At 41.2% G+C, this 16429-nt stretch overlaps 1 protein-coding gene and 2 long non-coding RNA genes across 8 annotated transcripts in view; 2 read left to right on the top strand and 1 right to left on the bottom strand.

The window, feature by feature from the left end:
- Positions 1-6708, top strand: part of LOC137226565 (uncharacterized) — a 115194-nt gene extending 108486 nt beyond the window's left edge. For both annotated transcript variants that reach the window (XR_010944404.1, XR_010944403.1), the window contains 2 exons: positions 4688-4818; positions 6601-6708. This is a non-coding gene — a long non-coding RNA (uncharacterized lncRNA). The remainder of the gene's footprint in view (positions 1-4687; positions 4819-6600) is intronic.
- Positions 6709-7604: 896 nt separating this feature from the next.
- STK39 (serine/threonine kinase 39) overlaps positions 7605-16429 on the bottom strand; it is a 485881-nt gene continuing 477056 nt past the window's right edge. For all 5 annotated transcript variants that reach the window (XM_067741649.1, XM_067741650.1, XM_067741647.1 and 2 more), the window contains one exon: positions 7605-9169. In XM_067741649.1, the coding sequence (XP_067597750.1) occupies positions 9095-9169 (75 nt within the window). In that variant the 3' untranslated portion in view covers positions 7605-9094. The remainder of the gene's footprint in view (positions 9170-16429) is intronic.
- On the top strand, positions 9138-13125 carry LOC137226566 (uncharacterized). Its single transcript, XR_010944405.1, has 2 exons — positions 9138-9432; positions 12505-13125. It is a non-coding gene; the product is annotated as an uncharacterized lncRNA (long non-coding RNA).

Genomic DNA, 16429 nt, shown 5'->3' with positions numbered 1-16429 from the left:
CCCTTCTTTGTCTTTTGTTGTAGACTCTGTTGTAAAGTACTTTACCTGATATGAGTATTGCTGACACAGCTTTCTTGTCATTTCTGTTTGCATGAAATATATTTTTCCATCTCCTCACTTTCAGTCTGTGTGTGCCTTTAGCTCTGAAGTGAGTCTCTGGTAAGCAGCATATACATGTATTTTGTCTTTTAATCTGGTCAGCCATTCTATGTCTTTTTTCCTCATTTTACATAGTTTATTTTTGAATTTTATTTTTTATACAGCAGGTTCTTCTTAGTTATCTATTTTATACATATTAGTGTATATATGTCAATCCCAATCTCCCAATTAATCCCACCCTCCGCCACTTTCCCCCTTGGTATCCATACGTTTGTTCTCTATGTCTGTGTCTCTGTTTCTGCTCGGTAAATAAGAACATCTATACCAGTTTTTTCAGATTCCACATATACGCGTTAATATACAATATTTGTTTTTCTCTTCCTGAGTTACTTCACTTGGTCTGACAGTCTTTATGTTCATCCATGTCTCTACAAATGACCCAGTTTTGTTCCTTTTTATGGCTAATATTCCATTGTATATATGTGCCACATCATCTTTACCATTCATCTGTCGATGGACATTTAGGTTGCTTCCATGTCCTGGCTATTGTAAATAGAGCTGCAATGAACATTGGGGTGCATATGTCTTTTTGAATTACAGTTTTCTCTGTGTATATGCCCAGTAGTGGGATTTCTGAGTCATATGGTAGTTCTAGTTTTAGTATTTTAAGGAATTTCCATACTGTTCTCCATAGTGGCTGTATTAAAATGATTATTGATACATATGTACTTATTGCCATTTTGTTAATTGTTTCCTGGTTGTTTTATAGTTCTTCTCTGTTCTTTTTTTGTTTCTTCCCTTGTGGTTTGATGATTTTCTTTAATGGTATCCTAGTGTTCATTTCTCTTTAGGTTTTGTGTATCGTAAGTTTCTGATTTGTGATTATTATGGAATTCATACATGTTGACCTATACATATATCTATTTGTTTTAAACTGGTAGTCATTTAATTTCAAATACTTTCTAAAAGATCTGTTTTTTACTCCCCTCCACCCCATTTTGTGTTTTGGATGTCATATTTCATATCTTTATGTTTTAACTGTTTGTTGTAGTTATAGTTGATTTTACAATTCTTTTTCAGTCTTTGTACTAGCTTTTTAAAGTGGTTGATCCACAGCCGTTACTATGTGCTTGCCTTTACTAGTGGGATTTTTCCTTTCCTATAGATTCTACCTTCTTGTTATATAGCCTTTTCTTTTCTACTTAGAGAAGACCCTTCAAAATTTCTTTTAGGGTTGGTGTAGTACTGATGAGCTCTCTCTCTCCTTCAATTCTGAATGATAATCTTGCTGAGGAGATTATCCTAGGTTGTTGGTTTTTCCCTTTCCACACTTTAAACATGTCATGCCATTCCTATCTGGTCTGCAATGTTTCTGCAGAAAAATCATCTCATAGACTTATGGGGGTTCCCTTGTATGTGACTCCTTGCTTTTCTATTGCTGTCTTAAGAATTCTCTCTTTAACTTTTGCCATTTTAATTTTGATGCCTAGGTGTGGATCTATTTGGATTCATCTTGTTTGGGACTCTCTCTGCTTCCTGTACCTGGATATACTTCCTTCTTCAGATTCAGGAACTTTCCAGCCATAATTTCACTGAATACATTTTCAACCCCTTTTTCTCTCTCTTCTCCTTCTGGGACCCCTATAATGCAAATGTTGGTACACATGATGTTGTCCCAGAGTTTCCTTAAACTGATTTCATTTTTAAAATTTGTTTTCTTTTTGCAATCCTGATTGGGTGATTTCCAGTATTTTATCTTCCAGATCACTTATATGTTCTTCTGTATCAGTTGGTTTGCTGTTAATTCCTTCTAGTGTGTTTTTCACTTCAGTTATCATATACTTCAGTTCTGATTGGTTCTTTTTTATTTTCTAGTTCCTTGTTATAATTCACACTGTGTTCATCTATTCTTTTCCCTAGTTCAGTTAGCATCTTATTATTAATGCTTTGAACTCTTTATTCAGTAAATCATTTATCTGTTTCATTCATTAAAAAAAAATTTTTTTTTTGGCTGCACTGGGTCTTTGTTGCTATGCGTGGGCTTTCTCCAGTTGTGGTGAGTGGGGGCTACTCTTTGTTGCAGTGTGTGGGCTTCTCATTGCAGTGGCTTATTGTAGGCATGCGGGCTCAGTAGTTTTGGCTCGCCGGCTCTAGAGCGCAGGCTCAGTAGTTGTGGCACATGGGCTTAGCTGCTCCATGGCATGTGGGATCTTCCCAGATCAGGGCTTGAACTCATGTCCCCTGTGTTGGCCAGCGGATTCTTAACCACTGCGCCACCAGGGAAGCCCCAATCTCTGTTCCATTCATTTTTTTTCAGGTTTTTTTCCTTTCTTGTTCTTTTATTTGAAACAAACTCCTCTGTCTTCTCATTTTGCTTATCTTTCTCTGTCTCTATGAAATTAGATGAAACAGTTACTTATCCTGGTCCTGACGGGGTGTCCTTGTGTGGGAGTGTCCTTATGCAGTCTGCATGTGCCCAGTGGCTTTTGTGGGTGAGCTGGATCTGAAGTGAGCATAAGTCACATTCCTCTTCCAGGTGTGCTGGCAGCTGTCACCTTGCTAGAAGGTGGAACTTGGAGATGGCAGAGATGGGGGAGGGCTAGAGCTAGACCCAGGTGTGACAGGGGGTTTCTCCTCTGCCCAGTGGCCAACATCACCCTATCGAGGGAGGGGGCGGGTCTAAAGTTGCTGGAGCAGAAGCCCTGAGGGTCAGGTAATGTTCCCTCTAAGTGTGTGCTCTCTTCCCTCCCAGCATGGGCACCTTTGCCCTGCAGGGGAGCATTGTGGGAGTAGGTGTCCCGTGCAGGCCAGGGTGTGAGCTGGGGTGTTCCATTGCTTTGACTGTTCCACACCAGTCAAAGCTCCAGATCACTCCCAATCTGCTGCCTCTGCAAGTGCCAGTGATGGCCATCCTCACCCTGTTCAGATACAGTGCTGGGTCCAAGCTGGTTCCATCCTCCACGACTGCATACTCTGCTCCGCAGTGGCAGCCTTTGCCTTAGTGGGGAGCTGTGCTGTGGAGCAAGAGGGGCCACAGTGTGCACTGGGGTGGTCCCGGCCCCAGTCAGAGCACTGATCTTTCACCCCTGTGAACACCAGGATGGATGCCTTGCCAGGTCTGAGCAGACTCTGTCCCTGACAGCTATGCACTTAGCTACAGCAGCCTTTGCCCTAGTGTGGAGCTGCTCTGCAGAGCAAGAGGGGCCACGGTGGGTGCTCAGCTTGGCCTTGGGCCTGCAATGGGGCAGTTGCAGAAAACCAGCCAAAGTCCTGGGTCATTTCAATCTGCTTCCACTGCCTTGTTGAGGGAGTAAGCATGCATGCACCTTTCATAAGAGTAGTCTAGGTTTCTGGCAGCCCTGCTGTCAGTCTCCTTGGCCTTCAAACCTGCTAAGGGGATCTTTCCTCCCAGTGTTGGACCCCAGGGATGGCGTGCCTGATATGTGGTTCAGACCCCTCACTCCCCAGGGACGATCTCTGAGGCTGTGTAATCCCCCTCCTCTTTTGTGTCCCCTCCCAGGGGCACAGGTCCTGACCTGATTGCATCTCCCCTCTTCCTGCCTGACTCTGTGTGGATCTCTCTCACAGCCTTGGTTGTATAAGTCATTCTGCCAGTCTCCAGTTTGTTTCTAGTGAGAATTGCTCCACATGTAGAGGTATTTCTGATGTGTTCATGGCGGGGAGGTGAGCTCCGCATCCTCCTACTCCGCCATCTTGATCTCCTCCTCTTAATTCACTTCTTTCTTTCTTCAGAATCCCATAGAGTTTGCAGAGAGAAGAAAACTACTTTTGTATGTGAAAAATCTACCTGAATGTACTCAATCTCACTCTGAGCACCTGCTAATTTTGAACGTAATGTTCCTTTACACATCTAAGCGCTGCTGCCAGAATCGTTCAATACCAAATTGTCCATCTGGGTGGAGGTTGGACTGGAGTGTTGTTTATACCATTTAAAAAAAAATTTAGTTTTTAATTTTTGGCTGCATTGGGTCTTCACTGCTGCTTACGGGCTTTCTCTAGTTGCGGTGACGGGCTTCTCATTGCGGTGGCTTCTCGTTGCGGAGCACAGGCTTCAGTAGTTGTGGCACGCAGGCTCAGTGGTTGTGGCTCATGGGCTCTAGACCGCAGGCTCAGTAGTTGTGGTGCATGGGTTTAGTTGCTCCGTGGCATGTGGGATCTTCCTGGACCAGGGATTGAACCCATGTCCCCTGCATTGGCAGGCTGATTCTTAACCACTGCACCACCAAGGAAGCCCTCTATACCATTTTTTAAAGGGCGCTATCCTACTTCTTCCAGATTATAGACTCATTAGTTTACTGAACATTTTACCTAAACAATAATACCTGTCTTCATTCTGTAGCAAATTCAAATAATAGCATAAGATGGTAATTTTAAATAATATTCCTTGCCCTTTGAGTTATAAGCTGCATTATACAGGTTCAGCAAACCTCTTCAGCCAATGATGCTCATTTTGTATGCTACAATTCATGTGGGGAAGTTTTATGTACCTTTCTTAGCATCCATTGGTTTGACATAGATGCACAGTAGCTGGTATGCTAACAGTGCAAATTTTTCTCCTTTTTTTTAGGTCCCCAAACCAGCCATACATGCTGAGCAAGGTATAAGAAGACAGGTAAAGAAACATCACTGTTATTGGACCACGCTTTTTCTCTGTGGCAAAATAGCACCGAGGCAACCACTGGGACCTTCTGGAAACAGGTACTTTTGGCTGTTTTTTATGGCGTGTCTATTCCAGTGGAGTGCCAGCTCCTTTCATGTGGTGTTTTTGGGTGTTGATATTGTGTCTAGGGTCCCTGAGGGAGTCAGTCACTTAATATTTTTAAAATATGCCTTTACAGTCTCCACTCTTTATATGCATTAAATATTTTACTCATTCTTGGTAGTGCACATCCTAAGCAGCTAATTCTAGCAAGTATTGCATCAGCTTAAAGGAAACACTCTCGTATGATCAAAGCTCATTACTTGAAATTTTAGTTCATGCCAATATACAATGGAAACTGTCACTTGAAAACCAGTTGTTTATGCCTATTTGGCCTAGTAATAGACCTCTTGAAACTTAGAACCCTAGAAAGCATTACATAGTTCTAGGTTGGGACATTCTGGCCCTAAGGGTAGTTTCTAGTACCACCCACCCTGGCACACCACTTATACTTAAACCCAACCTGCCCCTTAATGTCCTGGTGAGAGTATGAAGTGGGCTAGGATTTCCTAACAAATTAGACAATAAATGTGTGCAGCAGAAAAATGGGGATATATCTGAGTTCCTTTAATTGTATCATAATTGGCTAAAGCCACTTTTGGATGAGCTAGAAGCATGCTCTCTGCTATATGAATGGATAAATATTTTAAACTGATCATATGATTGTACTGTCACAAACTTAATGGGCCTCACTAAGTGACAGCTTCTCTTATCAAATACACCTCTAAGGCAAAAGAAGACCTAAGATTATTTACTATCAAATGCAAATCCTAACTGGGCAGAAGTCCTCCAATGTTAATTAGCTCATGTTCATCATCTCTGTAATTTAATTACTTAACTGTAGATTCTGCTTACCAATTTAACTTGGAGGGTTCACCAGGAAGGTATATTGCTCAACACAAAATAGACCACAGGTGCACTGTTGAGATGAGTGAAAATCCTGATATAAAAATTCCCCATGCTAGGATCCTATATGGGACTAGATTTGTTTTTTGAGAGAATTCTTGGCTCTTCCCCTAAAGACTGCTACTTCACCCTACTCCCACATGAAGAAGAGGCATGAAGATAGACCATATTTACCAGCATGTATGTAACAACACATAGGGAAATTTATAACTTTACACAGATAATTATTTGGAAAAAGAAATTAAGTTTTCATCACACACGATTTGTAGGTGTCTCTAAAAGTTGTCTTATATACAGAAAACCATTTTGTTCATACAAGAACAATATATTGGGGCTTCCCTGGTGGCGCAGTGGTTGAGAGTCCGCCTGCCGATGCAGGGGACATGGGTTCGTGCCCCGGTCCGGGAAGATCCCACCTGCCGCGGAGTGGCTAGGCCCGTGAGCCATGGCCGCTGAGCCTGCGCGTCCAGAGCCTGTGCTCCGCAACGGGAGAGGCCACAACAGTGAGAGGCCTGCGTACCGCAAAAAAAAAAAAAAAAAAAAAGATAATGATAACTTCCTTCTATTTTAGATCTTTGCAAGTTGACCACAGTAGAGACACATGGGATGTGGGACAGTTTTTTGTATATATTTAGGTATGAGATGTGAGTGCCTTGATTTTACGAAGAAATGTAAACCCTCCTGTTTGTCACAGCATGTGAAGCTGTCCAAATATCTGTGTTAGCGAAGTTTAGGTCTTTGCCAGTGAGCACAATCACAATGTGTCAGGTTTAATCAAAAGCCTGATAGATTAGGAGAAACAGTCACAGAGCACTGCCTAAAGGAAACGTAGCCCACTCATTCCACTCAGTTTTAAATGTGTTTTATCTTTCTAGACCGCAAGTGAGAGCAACTGCTTGGATCACACTCTCAGCTCCTGGCTGACCAGCATTTCCTATCATATACCCTACACATCTGGGCCCCCGCAGAAAGTACTAGAAAGGGTAAGTAAGTGTTCAAAACTTGCGATATATGTATCAATGCTTTGAGAGTTTTTAAGTTTCTGAATACATAACTCGAACTTCCAAGAAGAATTTCATCTCAGGCTTTAGAACTAGGAAAAATCGTGTTTCTCCTTGAGAGAAAAAAAAAGTGTTCCTCTTCACTGTTGCTGTGTTGGAAGCTCTAATCCCAATCTGTGTGCTGCTCTAGCAATGGTGCAGGACCTCATCATGAACTTCTGTGTCCTAACTTTATACCTGCATTCATCTTGTTAGCCAGATCTTACTGACCCTTCATCCTAATTTGTTTATGTATTTGAAAGTCTGTATCTTGGTATATAAATATATGTAAGCGCCCTCAGATATCATTAGGAAAGATATGGGAATATGGGCGTAAAGAAAATATAGCATTATTCTTTACTATATTGCAAAAGAGAGCGCTACAGTTCCTCATGTACGTTTTATTCTGAGAAGAATATGAGGGTCTTTTCTTACACAGTTTTTTGGCCACAAGTTGTGCAGTGGATGTCAGGGAGCCAGGGCCCTAGGAGGCCAGCTCTGCAGGAAGCTCTGAAAGGCCCTGGACAAGTCCTATAACCACTCCTGCCTTAGCAGTTGGAAGGAATTCTTCTCACTTGTCCCCTGCAGCCCTGTGGTTTTTTGACTTAAAGACAGACTGTCTACATGGAGCGTGAATGTTTGTCTTTCATTCATTCTTTTATCAAGCAATTGTCATACCTGATTTTCTGTGACTGGACGGATGCCTGATGGATGCCTTAGTCTTCCTCCGGGGCACTTTTCACCAGTTAATTCTCACTAGGCATTTTATGAAAGCACTAAATATCACTGCAGCAGTGCAGACACTGCCTAGAGGAGGAATGAAACAATGTGACACTACCTCTTTGTGCAATAATACACTTTTATTTTCCTTTTACCTTTGCAGTCATCTTTGAGTAATTGTTGTGTAAACAATAGAATGGAATGAAATTACATTAAATTGTATGCAAATGGCTCTAGAACACCTTAACAATTATGACAAGGCAATTATAAATAACTTTTTTGTCCTTAGTAATATATATTTGCTTTTTAAAGTACATTAAAGAGCTGCCGTATCTAGGGTTAGCTAGGAAAGAGCAAATGCTACCATCTGGGAGCCACCTCCCTGAAAGTTGAGACTCCAATTTTGAAAATCCTAAGGTTTACTATTCCATAATGTACAGTCAAGCAGAGGGCTATTTGGGTTGAAAGTATTTATTCTTGAAACTTAACAGCGTTTTACCTTTTGGTCATTGCACAAAACCCTTTCTATTATTTTTCACTCCATCTGGGTATTCTGCAGAATTTCAAGTAAAACACGGATTCTGGTATATGTTCAAGTTTATCACCTTTGGAACGACAGATCCTATCACTTCAGGAGATGTCAAATCAGAGGTGGGTACATAATTAGCAATCTAATAGAATGGCAACGTTTTATAGAGCATCCTAAACGTCCCAGTGAAGCAAAACTTACATATGCCACTTTATGTAGAGGAAATTTTAGATCTGAGACTATTCCAGAGTAAAGCAGCCTCAGGCACATTCTTAATGTGAAAGTTTTTTTGTTTTTTGTTTTTGCAAGGCACCTCCCTCTCCCAAGAGACAATCAGCTTGTGGACTGGTTTTCAGGCAAACCAAAAAGAGTAAGCATCCTAGTTCCTAATTCAGTCATTTCAAAAAATCACAAGTTATAAATACTCCAAAGATAGACCTGAAACTTTTTGTTTAAATAACAAGAGAGTAACTAACTGCAAGAAGCATATATAATCAAAAACGTTTTTCTCTTTCTTCTAGCTAAGGTGTGTAATGCATAAATATATGAAAAATAAAATTCACAGTCAGTTTTAAAACTAGAATTCAAGTTCGGCTAATAAATCTTAATTTTATATTAATTTCTAAATACAACAGAAGAGGCAGTATTGTCAGATGTACAATAAAGTATTATAACAGAAAGGAAGGACAACAATGAGAGAAGAAATAGGCTTCTGATAGAAAAAATTCCTTTCGTTGCCAATAAATAGGACCACCTGAGTGTGTTTCAGATTCTTTTCACGTAAGGGAGATCCGAATTGACTGCTGAGGGTATTAAATAGCTTTTGGAAAAATGAGCAACAGTCGTGCAGCTGTGGTGTTTGCTTGTTCTCATACTGTGGGTTGCTACAGAATAAAGCAGAACTCAGTGTTGTTAAGTTTAAAAAAATTCTTTTTTTATCCCGTTATGTTGAAGCCGGCCTCTTCACAATCCTCTGATTTTGCTAGGGGGTGGGAGGAAGTGGCAGGGGAGGGAAAGGTTGGGGGGAGGGCACGGCGAGGGGGAGGCATGGCAGATCAGGGCGACATCAAGGGACAGACATCAGCTGACACTCAACTGAGCAAACCCAATCAGCTTCACTTCGTCGGGAATCTCCGACCCATCACAGCCAGAAGCCTGAAAAGGGAAAAAGAAACGCTCAGTGCTGGTTGGTTGCTACTGGTTTTTTACAGACGTGTTCGTGTGACGGCAGATCCAAGCACCGTCTTCACGGGGCCAGGTGTCTCATCTCTTCCAGGAGACATCCTAAGAATCACTTTCTTCAGTGACTACTGGGCGCTAACGACCCTGAGAAATCTGGACCTCCAGTACAGAAGGGATTTGTTACCCGTGAAAACACCACCACTGGAACCACCGATGAACACAGGACTGCGCAGAAGGTACATACACAATCTCAACAACTAAGTAAAATGCTTTTAAATATGCTTTACTTTTAAAAGAATATTATGAAAGTGAGCAGGAGAGATCTAACAGGTCACACTCAAGGGTAATTTGGTTTTTATCAAAATCACTTCCTTTGTCAAACTGGCCAAAAAAAAGTGAGTGGAACAGCTCATAACAGACAACTGTTGTTTAAATATGTGTAAACAATTTATAATAATCTAGGACATATTATTTATTACCAAGTTATAGAGTGCCAAATACTTTATCATTGCAAAATCCAAAGAAACTGCAAATAAGCCATTGCCCATCAAAGCTTTCACTGGCCCTAATTCAGCTTATTCTCCTCTTTTTGACCTCCCCCTCCTACACACGCACACAGTACTCAGATCACCATTCTAATTTGCCTCTTCACTGTAGTACAAAAATCACAACTGGACATTATGTAAGTACTACGAGTGGGGGGAAGGAAGTTTGAATGCCTGGGAATGGGCAGTTAGTTAATTACCAAAGGGCCATACAAACCTTTTCTTGGCCTAATGCCTGCTAAATTATTGTTGAAACAATTAGTTTCCCAGGGTACGAAGCCCTTTCCAAAATCATCACGGTGAAGCTGCTTAGCATTGCTCCAAAAAAACGTACGGAAACCAGCCCTTTGCCAACCCCAGCATTTTCCTTTAAAATAAGCAGCTAATTAGAACATATAACTTAATATTTTAAAATAATTATCCTTAAAATAACAGTGTGAGCAGCTATGCTTGATAAGAAAATCCATAGCCTAAAGAGTAGGAATATTAACAAACTTTGTGTCTGTCTAACGATGTCTCTAGTTTCACTTGACAGATAAGATATTCAGTAAAATACCATTTCCAATTTCCATTGTTTGCATTGCCAGGGGCAGAAAGGTCAGAAGTGCTTCTAATCACTGAACAAAGCAGGCATACTGATACTGCTTACCATACCACCCCACCAATTTTCTCCTTCTACTACCTCTGTTTCTTGATCTATCCTCCCTTCCCTAAACCTATCCTATCCTTCCCTAAACCTCCCCTTCTCTCCTTGTCGCTATTGCTCACAGCGTCATTTACTCAGCCCACTGATGCGGGCAGAGACAATCTGTGTAGACAACTGACAAACATCTGAGGTCAAGCTATTGCTGCTGCTGTTGACAAAGGTCAGACTAGCAAGTGTGGAGCACGTCAGTGCATTTGAAAGCTACATCAGAAATTTGTAAATGTGAATAGCAGGAGGTTAAAATGGCTAGAAATAAAAACATTAAAATCCTTCCAGTGAAGAGTAATAGAAGTGAGAATGTGTAGTCAGTGATTATGTGGGTACACGGCATAGGGGGCCCACGTCCCGTCCTATGTTCTGTTTCCTGGCAAAGAGGCACAGGCCGGGGGTTTGGCTTTGCTGCAAGGCACTCAGCCCTCCCTCCTCCAACTATCTTGCTAGCTCTCTCTTAATGCCAAGTCCTTGCCTCTTTGCGGCTTGCAAAATGCTCACGAGGGCAACATACATCTAGAGAAAAGTGACCAGAAACCCTTAACGCAGCAGTTCTCAAACTTTATCAAGAACTCCCAACAGTTCTGTCTCTGTGGGTTACATTTATTGTACCGACTTAGAGATGTTAAAAAAATTATTTTTATAAACAAATGGGACAGAGCCAAACTATACAAACAGCTCATACAACTCAACAACAGAGAAACAAACAACCCAATCAAAAAATGGGCAGAAGACCTACACTGACATTTCTCCAAAGAAGACATACAGATGGCCAACAGGCACACGAAAAGATGCTCAATCGCTAATTATTAGAGAGATGCAAATCAAAACTACAATGAGGCACCACCTCACACCGGTCAGAATGGCCATCGTTAAAAAGTCTAAAAATAACAAATGCTGGAGAGGGTGTGGAGAAGAGGGAACCCTCCTACACTGTCGGTGGGAATGTAAGTTGGTGCAGCCAGTATGGATGTTTCTCAGAAAACTAGAGTTACCATATGATCCAGCAGTCTCACTCCTGGGCATATATCCAGACGAAACTAATCCAAAAAAGATGATACATGCACCCCTATGTTCATAGCACTATTCACAACAGCCAAGACATGGAAACAACCTAAATGTCCATCAACAGAATGGATGAAGAAGATGTGGTACAATATATACAATGAAATACTCAGCCATAAAAAAGAATGACATAATGCCATTTGCAGCAACATGGACGGACCTAGAGATTATCGTATTAAGTAAATCAGAAGGAGAAAGACAAATACCATATGGTATCATTTATGTGGAATCTAAAATATGACACAAATGAACCTGTCTGCGAAATAGAAACAAACCCATGGACATGGAGAACAGACTTGTGGTTGCCAAGGGGGAGGGGGTTGGGGGAAGGATGGAGTGGGAGGCTGGGGTTAAAGTTATTATAGATATAAATGGAGAAACAACAAGGTCCTACCGTATAGCACAGGGAACTATTATATTTAGTATCCTATGATAAAACCATAATGGAAAAAGAATATTAAAAAAAAGAATATCACTTTGCTGTATAGCAGAAATTAACACAAAGTTGTAAATCAACTATATTTCAATAAAAAATATTTTTAGTAATGTTAAAGTACTAAATATATTTTAAAACATAAAACATGTTTATGTAGATTATCTGGTACTGACCATCTTAGAAAATAGTTATTTCTAAAGTATTCATTTACTGATTCTTTAAACATTATAGAAATAAACCCACTGTGTGCTAATAAAATCTTCATGAAAAATAAATAATCATAGTTTCCTAAAACAAAAATATGAGAAGAGTGGCACTACTTCTTCCATTTTTGCAAATCTTTAATCTTTTGCTTAATAGAAGATGGCTGGCTTCTTACACCTGCATCTGCATTCACTCTATTGCTCTGTTTTCCTTAAAGTGTATAAAGAAAATCCAGTCTTTCACAAAATAGGTAGTTGGAAAAGGGAAGAGTATCTTAATAGCCTTTCCAGATAATTGTGGATATCATTTGTTACTATGCCGAAACTTGCCAAGTGGTTTTTTCTTTTTTTTCTTTTTTCAGATTCAGGTTCCTTTTTATTCAGGAGAACGTCTTTTCATAACGCCAATGGTGAGCATTGTCAAGATCCATTCATTCATCAGGGGCTGCAAAATGATGATATTCTATCAATCATTCCTTCCTTATTTGCTAGCTGAATGCTTCTACAAAAAGAAACTTCTCCTCATCAACTATTTGGTTACCCTTAATGGCAGTGTCCATATATACTCCAGTTGCTGAGGCCTCCATGGGCCGCGACCCGTGCAGACAGTCGCCGTCACTGCGTCGTGGAGGTGGGATGGGGGAGGGAGGTTCGCTGCTGCTTCAACGCCTGGGCCCAGCCAGTGGGTGGCCGGGGGGACACCGGGGGACACAGTGTTAGTTGAGAGGACGCCGGGGGACACAGCCCTGAGCCTGTCCCCGGGCCCCTCAGCTCCCCTGCTGGCCCCGAGGCAGGAGGACCTGGAGGGCCCTGGGAAGAAGGCCGGATCTTCCTCTCAACTGCACTCTCTGCCATGGGGACCACTGCGAGGCTGACTGCCAAGTGGTATTTTCTTAAAGCTTAGTTGCAATGTAGAATGTGAAACCATCACATTCAACTTTTCATAACTATTATAGTAAACAGTGGTCTGTTTTACCTTTGAATGGATCTGTTACCTGTGTATGATGTTTTAGCATCACTGAGCTATGCAAACCTTCCAAATGTTGACATTAAACAATATCAACAAATCATATTTATTAATATTACCCATCCCCAATCTCATCAGAAATGCCTTTAAGTACTGGGGGTCGGGCGGGGGGTGTTTCTCTCAAGCTTACCATGGCAGACACAAGTTTTCTAAAATCCTGTTTTTGCTTGAAATCTGAAGTTTCTTATCGACAACAAATTTGTCAGTTGTTTTCCTTAAAGTGTCAGGCTTACTTGGTTCATTTCGAAAAACAAGTCTGCCAAATCCCTAGTCTGAATAGCCAATGTTTGTCAGTTGTTCTTCCAAGTAAAAGTGATATTCCATGAAAAAAAAATATGGCTAGTTCGGCTCACAACTCCAACAACTCACCAGTGCTCTTCCTGGAGACAACCATCATACTTCAGTACTGAAGAAAAGATGTGTTCTCAAGTGGGGACTTGAGCCAGGTCCACTTATTTCTTAAAATTTTATTTACTTGCTGAGTGATGGAATGAGTGCTTTGAAGATGATGCCTACTACTACGGTTTGATGTTCCTGCCTTGATGTGTGCCAACATCAGTAGCTTTAACCACAATGGCTTTTACACCAAATGTCAACACAATGGAAAAGGCCAAGTAACACCTTAGTATTGTTATGAAAAGTTTTGACACTCAGGGTCCCTTAAAATGGTTTCAAGGAATCCCAGAAGTTCAGTACCCTCACTTTGAGAACTCCGCTTCAAAGGAAAATGTATCCGTTATCAGGACTGTAGCATGATAGTGTAACACCACTGCTCTCACTCAAGTGTCTGTACTGATTCCTGAAAGCCCCCATTTCCCCATCCCTCCTGACACACCAGCAGGTGTGGCCCACATCCTGCGGAGGAGTTGAAGATGCGGTTGTCCAGCATCGATCATAAGGATTCCTCACCACCTGGAGAGTTTCTGACCTCCTCAGGTGATTCAAAGGTTCAGCAGTTTGAGAACCTCTGTTCTACCCTAGTGTGCCGCAAAGTGTGAACCTCCCTTTCCTTTAGAACGGGAGTTCCCAAACTTCAGCATCAGAATCATGTGGAGAGCGTGTTAACACATGGATTCCTGTGCCCCATTCCCCCAACATTCTGATTCCTTAGGCCTGGGATGGGGCCCCAGAATTCACATTTTTATCAAGTTTCCAGGTGAAGCTGACACTGTCCATCTGGGGACCACACTTTGCAGAACCATTGTTTCACACTGAACAGGAGACAGCTGCTATGCTACATGGACCTTCTTGAACTGACAGTTTCAGCAGGGGGAGTAAGTTTAATACTCTCAGCTAGTTTTTATATCATTTCAGTCCTGGCTTTACCTGTACTTTGGGGAATGTTGCCTTAGTTGTGCAGCCTCGGGAAATAAGGCTCTTTAGTCATTAATTACCAATGCTTATAAAATTGCTATCTGCTGCTCACCGTCAGTAATTACTAGAGAAATGCAAATCAAAACTATAATACAATGAGGTAACACCTCACACCAGTCAGCATGGCCATCATTAAAAAGTCTACAAATAACAAATGCTGGAGAGGGTGTGGAGAAAAGGGAACCCTCTTGCACTGCTGGTGGGAATGTAAGTTGGTATAGACGCTATGGAGAACAGTATGGGGATCCTCAGAAAACTAAAAATAGAGCTACCATACGATCTAGCAACCCCACTCCCGGGCACATATCTGGACAAAACTCTAATCCAAAAAGATACATGCACCCCTATGTTCATAGCACCACTATTCACCATAGCCAAGACATGGTAACAACCTAAATATTCATCGACAGATGAAGGGATAAAGAAGATGTGGTACATATATACAACGGAATACTACTCAGCCATAAAAAAGAATGAAATAATGCCATTTGCAGCAACATGGATGCAACTAGAGATGATCATACTAAGTGAAGTCAGAAAAAGAAAGACAAATAACATATGATATGACTTATATGTGGAATCTAAAATATGACACAAATGAACCTACCTACAAAACAGACACAGAATCACGGACGTAGAGAATTGTCTGGTGGTTGCCAACAGGGAAGGGGGTTGGGGGAGGGATGGAGTGGGAGGTTAGGGTTAGCAGATGTAAGCTTTTATATATAGAGTGGATAAACAACAAGGTCCTACTCTAATAGCACAGGGAACTATATTCAATATCCTATGATAAGCCATAATGGAAAAGAATATTCAAAAAGAATGTTTATATGTGTATAACTGAATCATTCTGCTGTACAGCAGACATTAACACAACTTTGGAAATCAGCAGTTTTTTAAATTGAAGTATAGTTATCTGCAATCTATGTGATTAAACTTCAGAAACTAAAATCTGTACGGCTCACGTAAATGTGTACCAACTAGATGTTAATTACATGCACAGTTGACCCTTGAACAATGCAGGGGTTGGGGGTTCCAACCCTCCAAGCAGTGGAAAATCCAAATGTAACTTATATTTGGCCCTCCTTAAACATGGTTCCTCTGCATCTGCGAATTCAACTAATCACAGGTTGTTAGTACTGTTGTAGGTGTTTACTGAAAAAAGTTCGTGTCTAACTGGATTTGTGCAGTTCAAACCCATGCTGTTCAAGGGTCAACTGTACTTACAATTTGTGTTGTTTCTTCAAGAACAAATTAAATATTTTACATTTTCACTAACACGATTTTAAAAATCCCACACTGAAAGCAGCCAAGACTTACCTACTTTACAAAACTGCAAGGTAGCATGACTTAAAAAAATTTATGAAGACTTGCCTTGAGGCTTACAACGATAAAACCATACTGATATGTCAAACTCAAAGCACATAGTACTTGAGCTGAAATGCCGCCTATGCCTGAACCACTTTGTTGAAAGTGGTAAGAAGGTTTACTGATCTCCCGGCTCCCAGCCACGTCAACAACGGAAATCATACTTCACTTACTATCTTACCTGTCAAAGGAAGCTAAAGATCTCACTGGGTGGAGGAAAAAAAGTAAATGTACTTCTTTAAATAACCAATATCCTTGCCCCTCAGGCCACTGTCCTTCTTATATAAGCAGATATATAAGATAAGAGACACCTTTTCAAGCCTGAGGCCTTTTCAAGCCTTTTCAAGCCTACATTGTGGTGGGAGCTGGGAGAGGAAAGAGATTGGAGAAGGAGTCATCTACCAATAGAATGCTTCCCAGCCTCGGCTAAACACTGGAATCATCAGGGGCGCCTTCCAAGTTCCCAGAGCCCAGACTCCACAAAGAACAATTAAATTAGGCTATGTGGAACGGGACGC

The sequence above is a fragment of the Pseudorca crassidens genome, chromosome 6 (assembly GCF_039906515.1).
Source record: "Pseudorca crassidens isolate mPseCra1 chromosome 6, mPseCra1.hap1, whole genome shotgun sequence".
Taxonomy (NCBI): domain Eukaryota; kingdom Metazoa; phylum Chordata; class Mammalia; order Artiodactyla; family Delphinidae; genus Pseudorca; species Pseudorca crassidens.
This window is presented reverse-complemented; position numbering and strand designations above follow the sequence as displayed.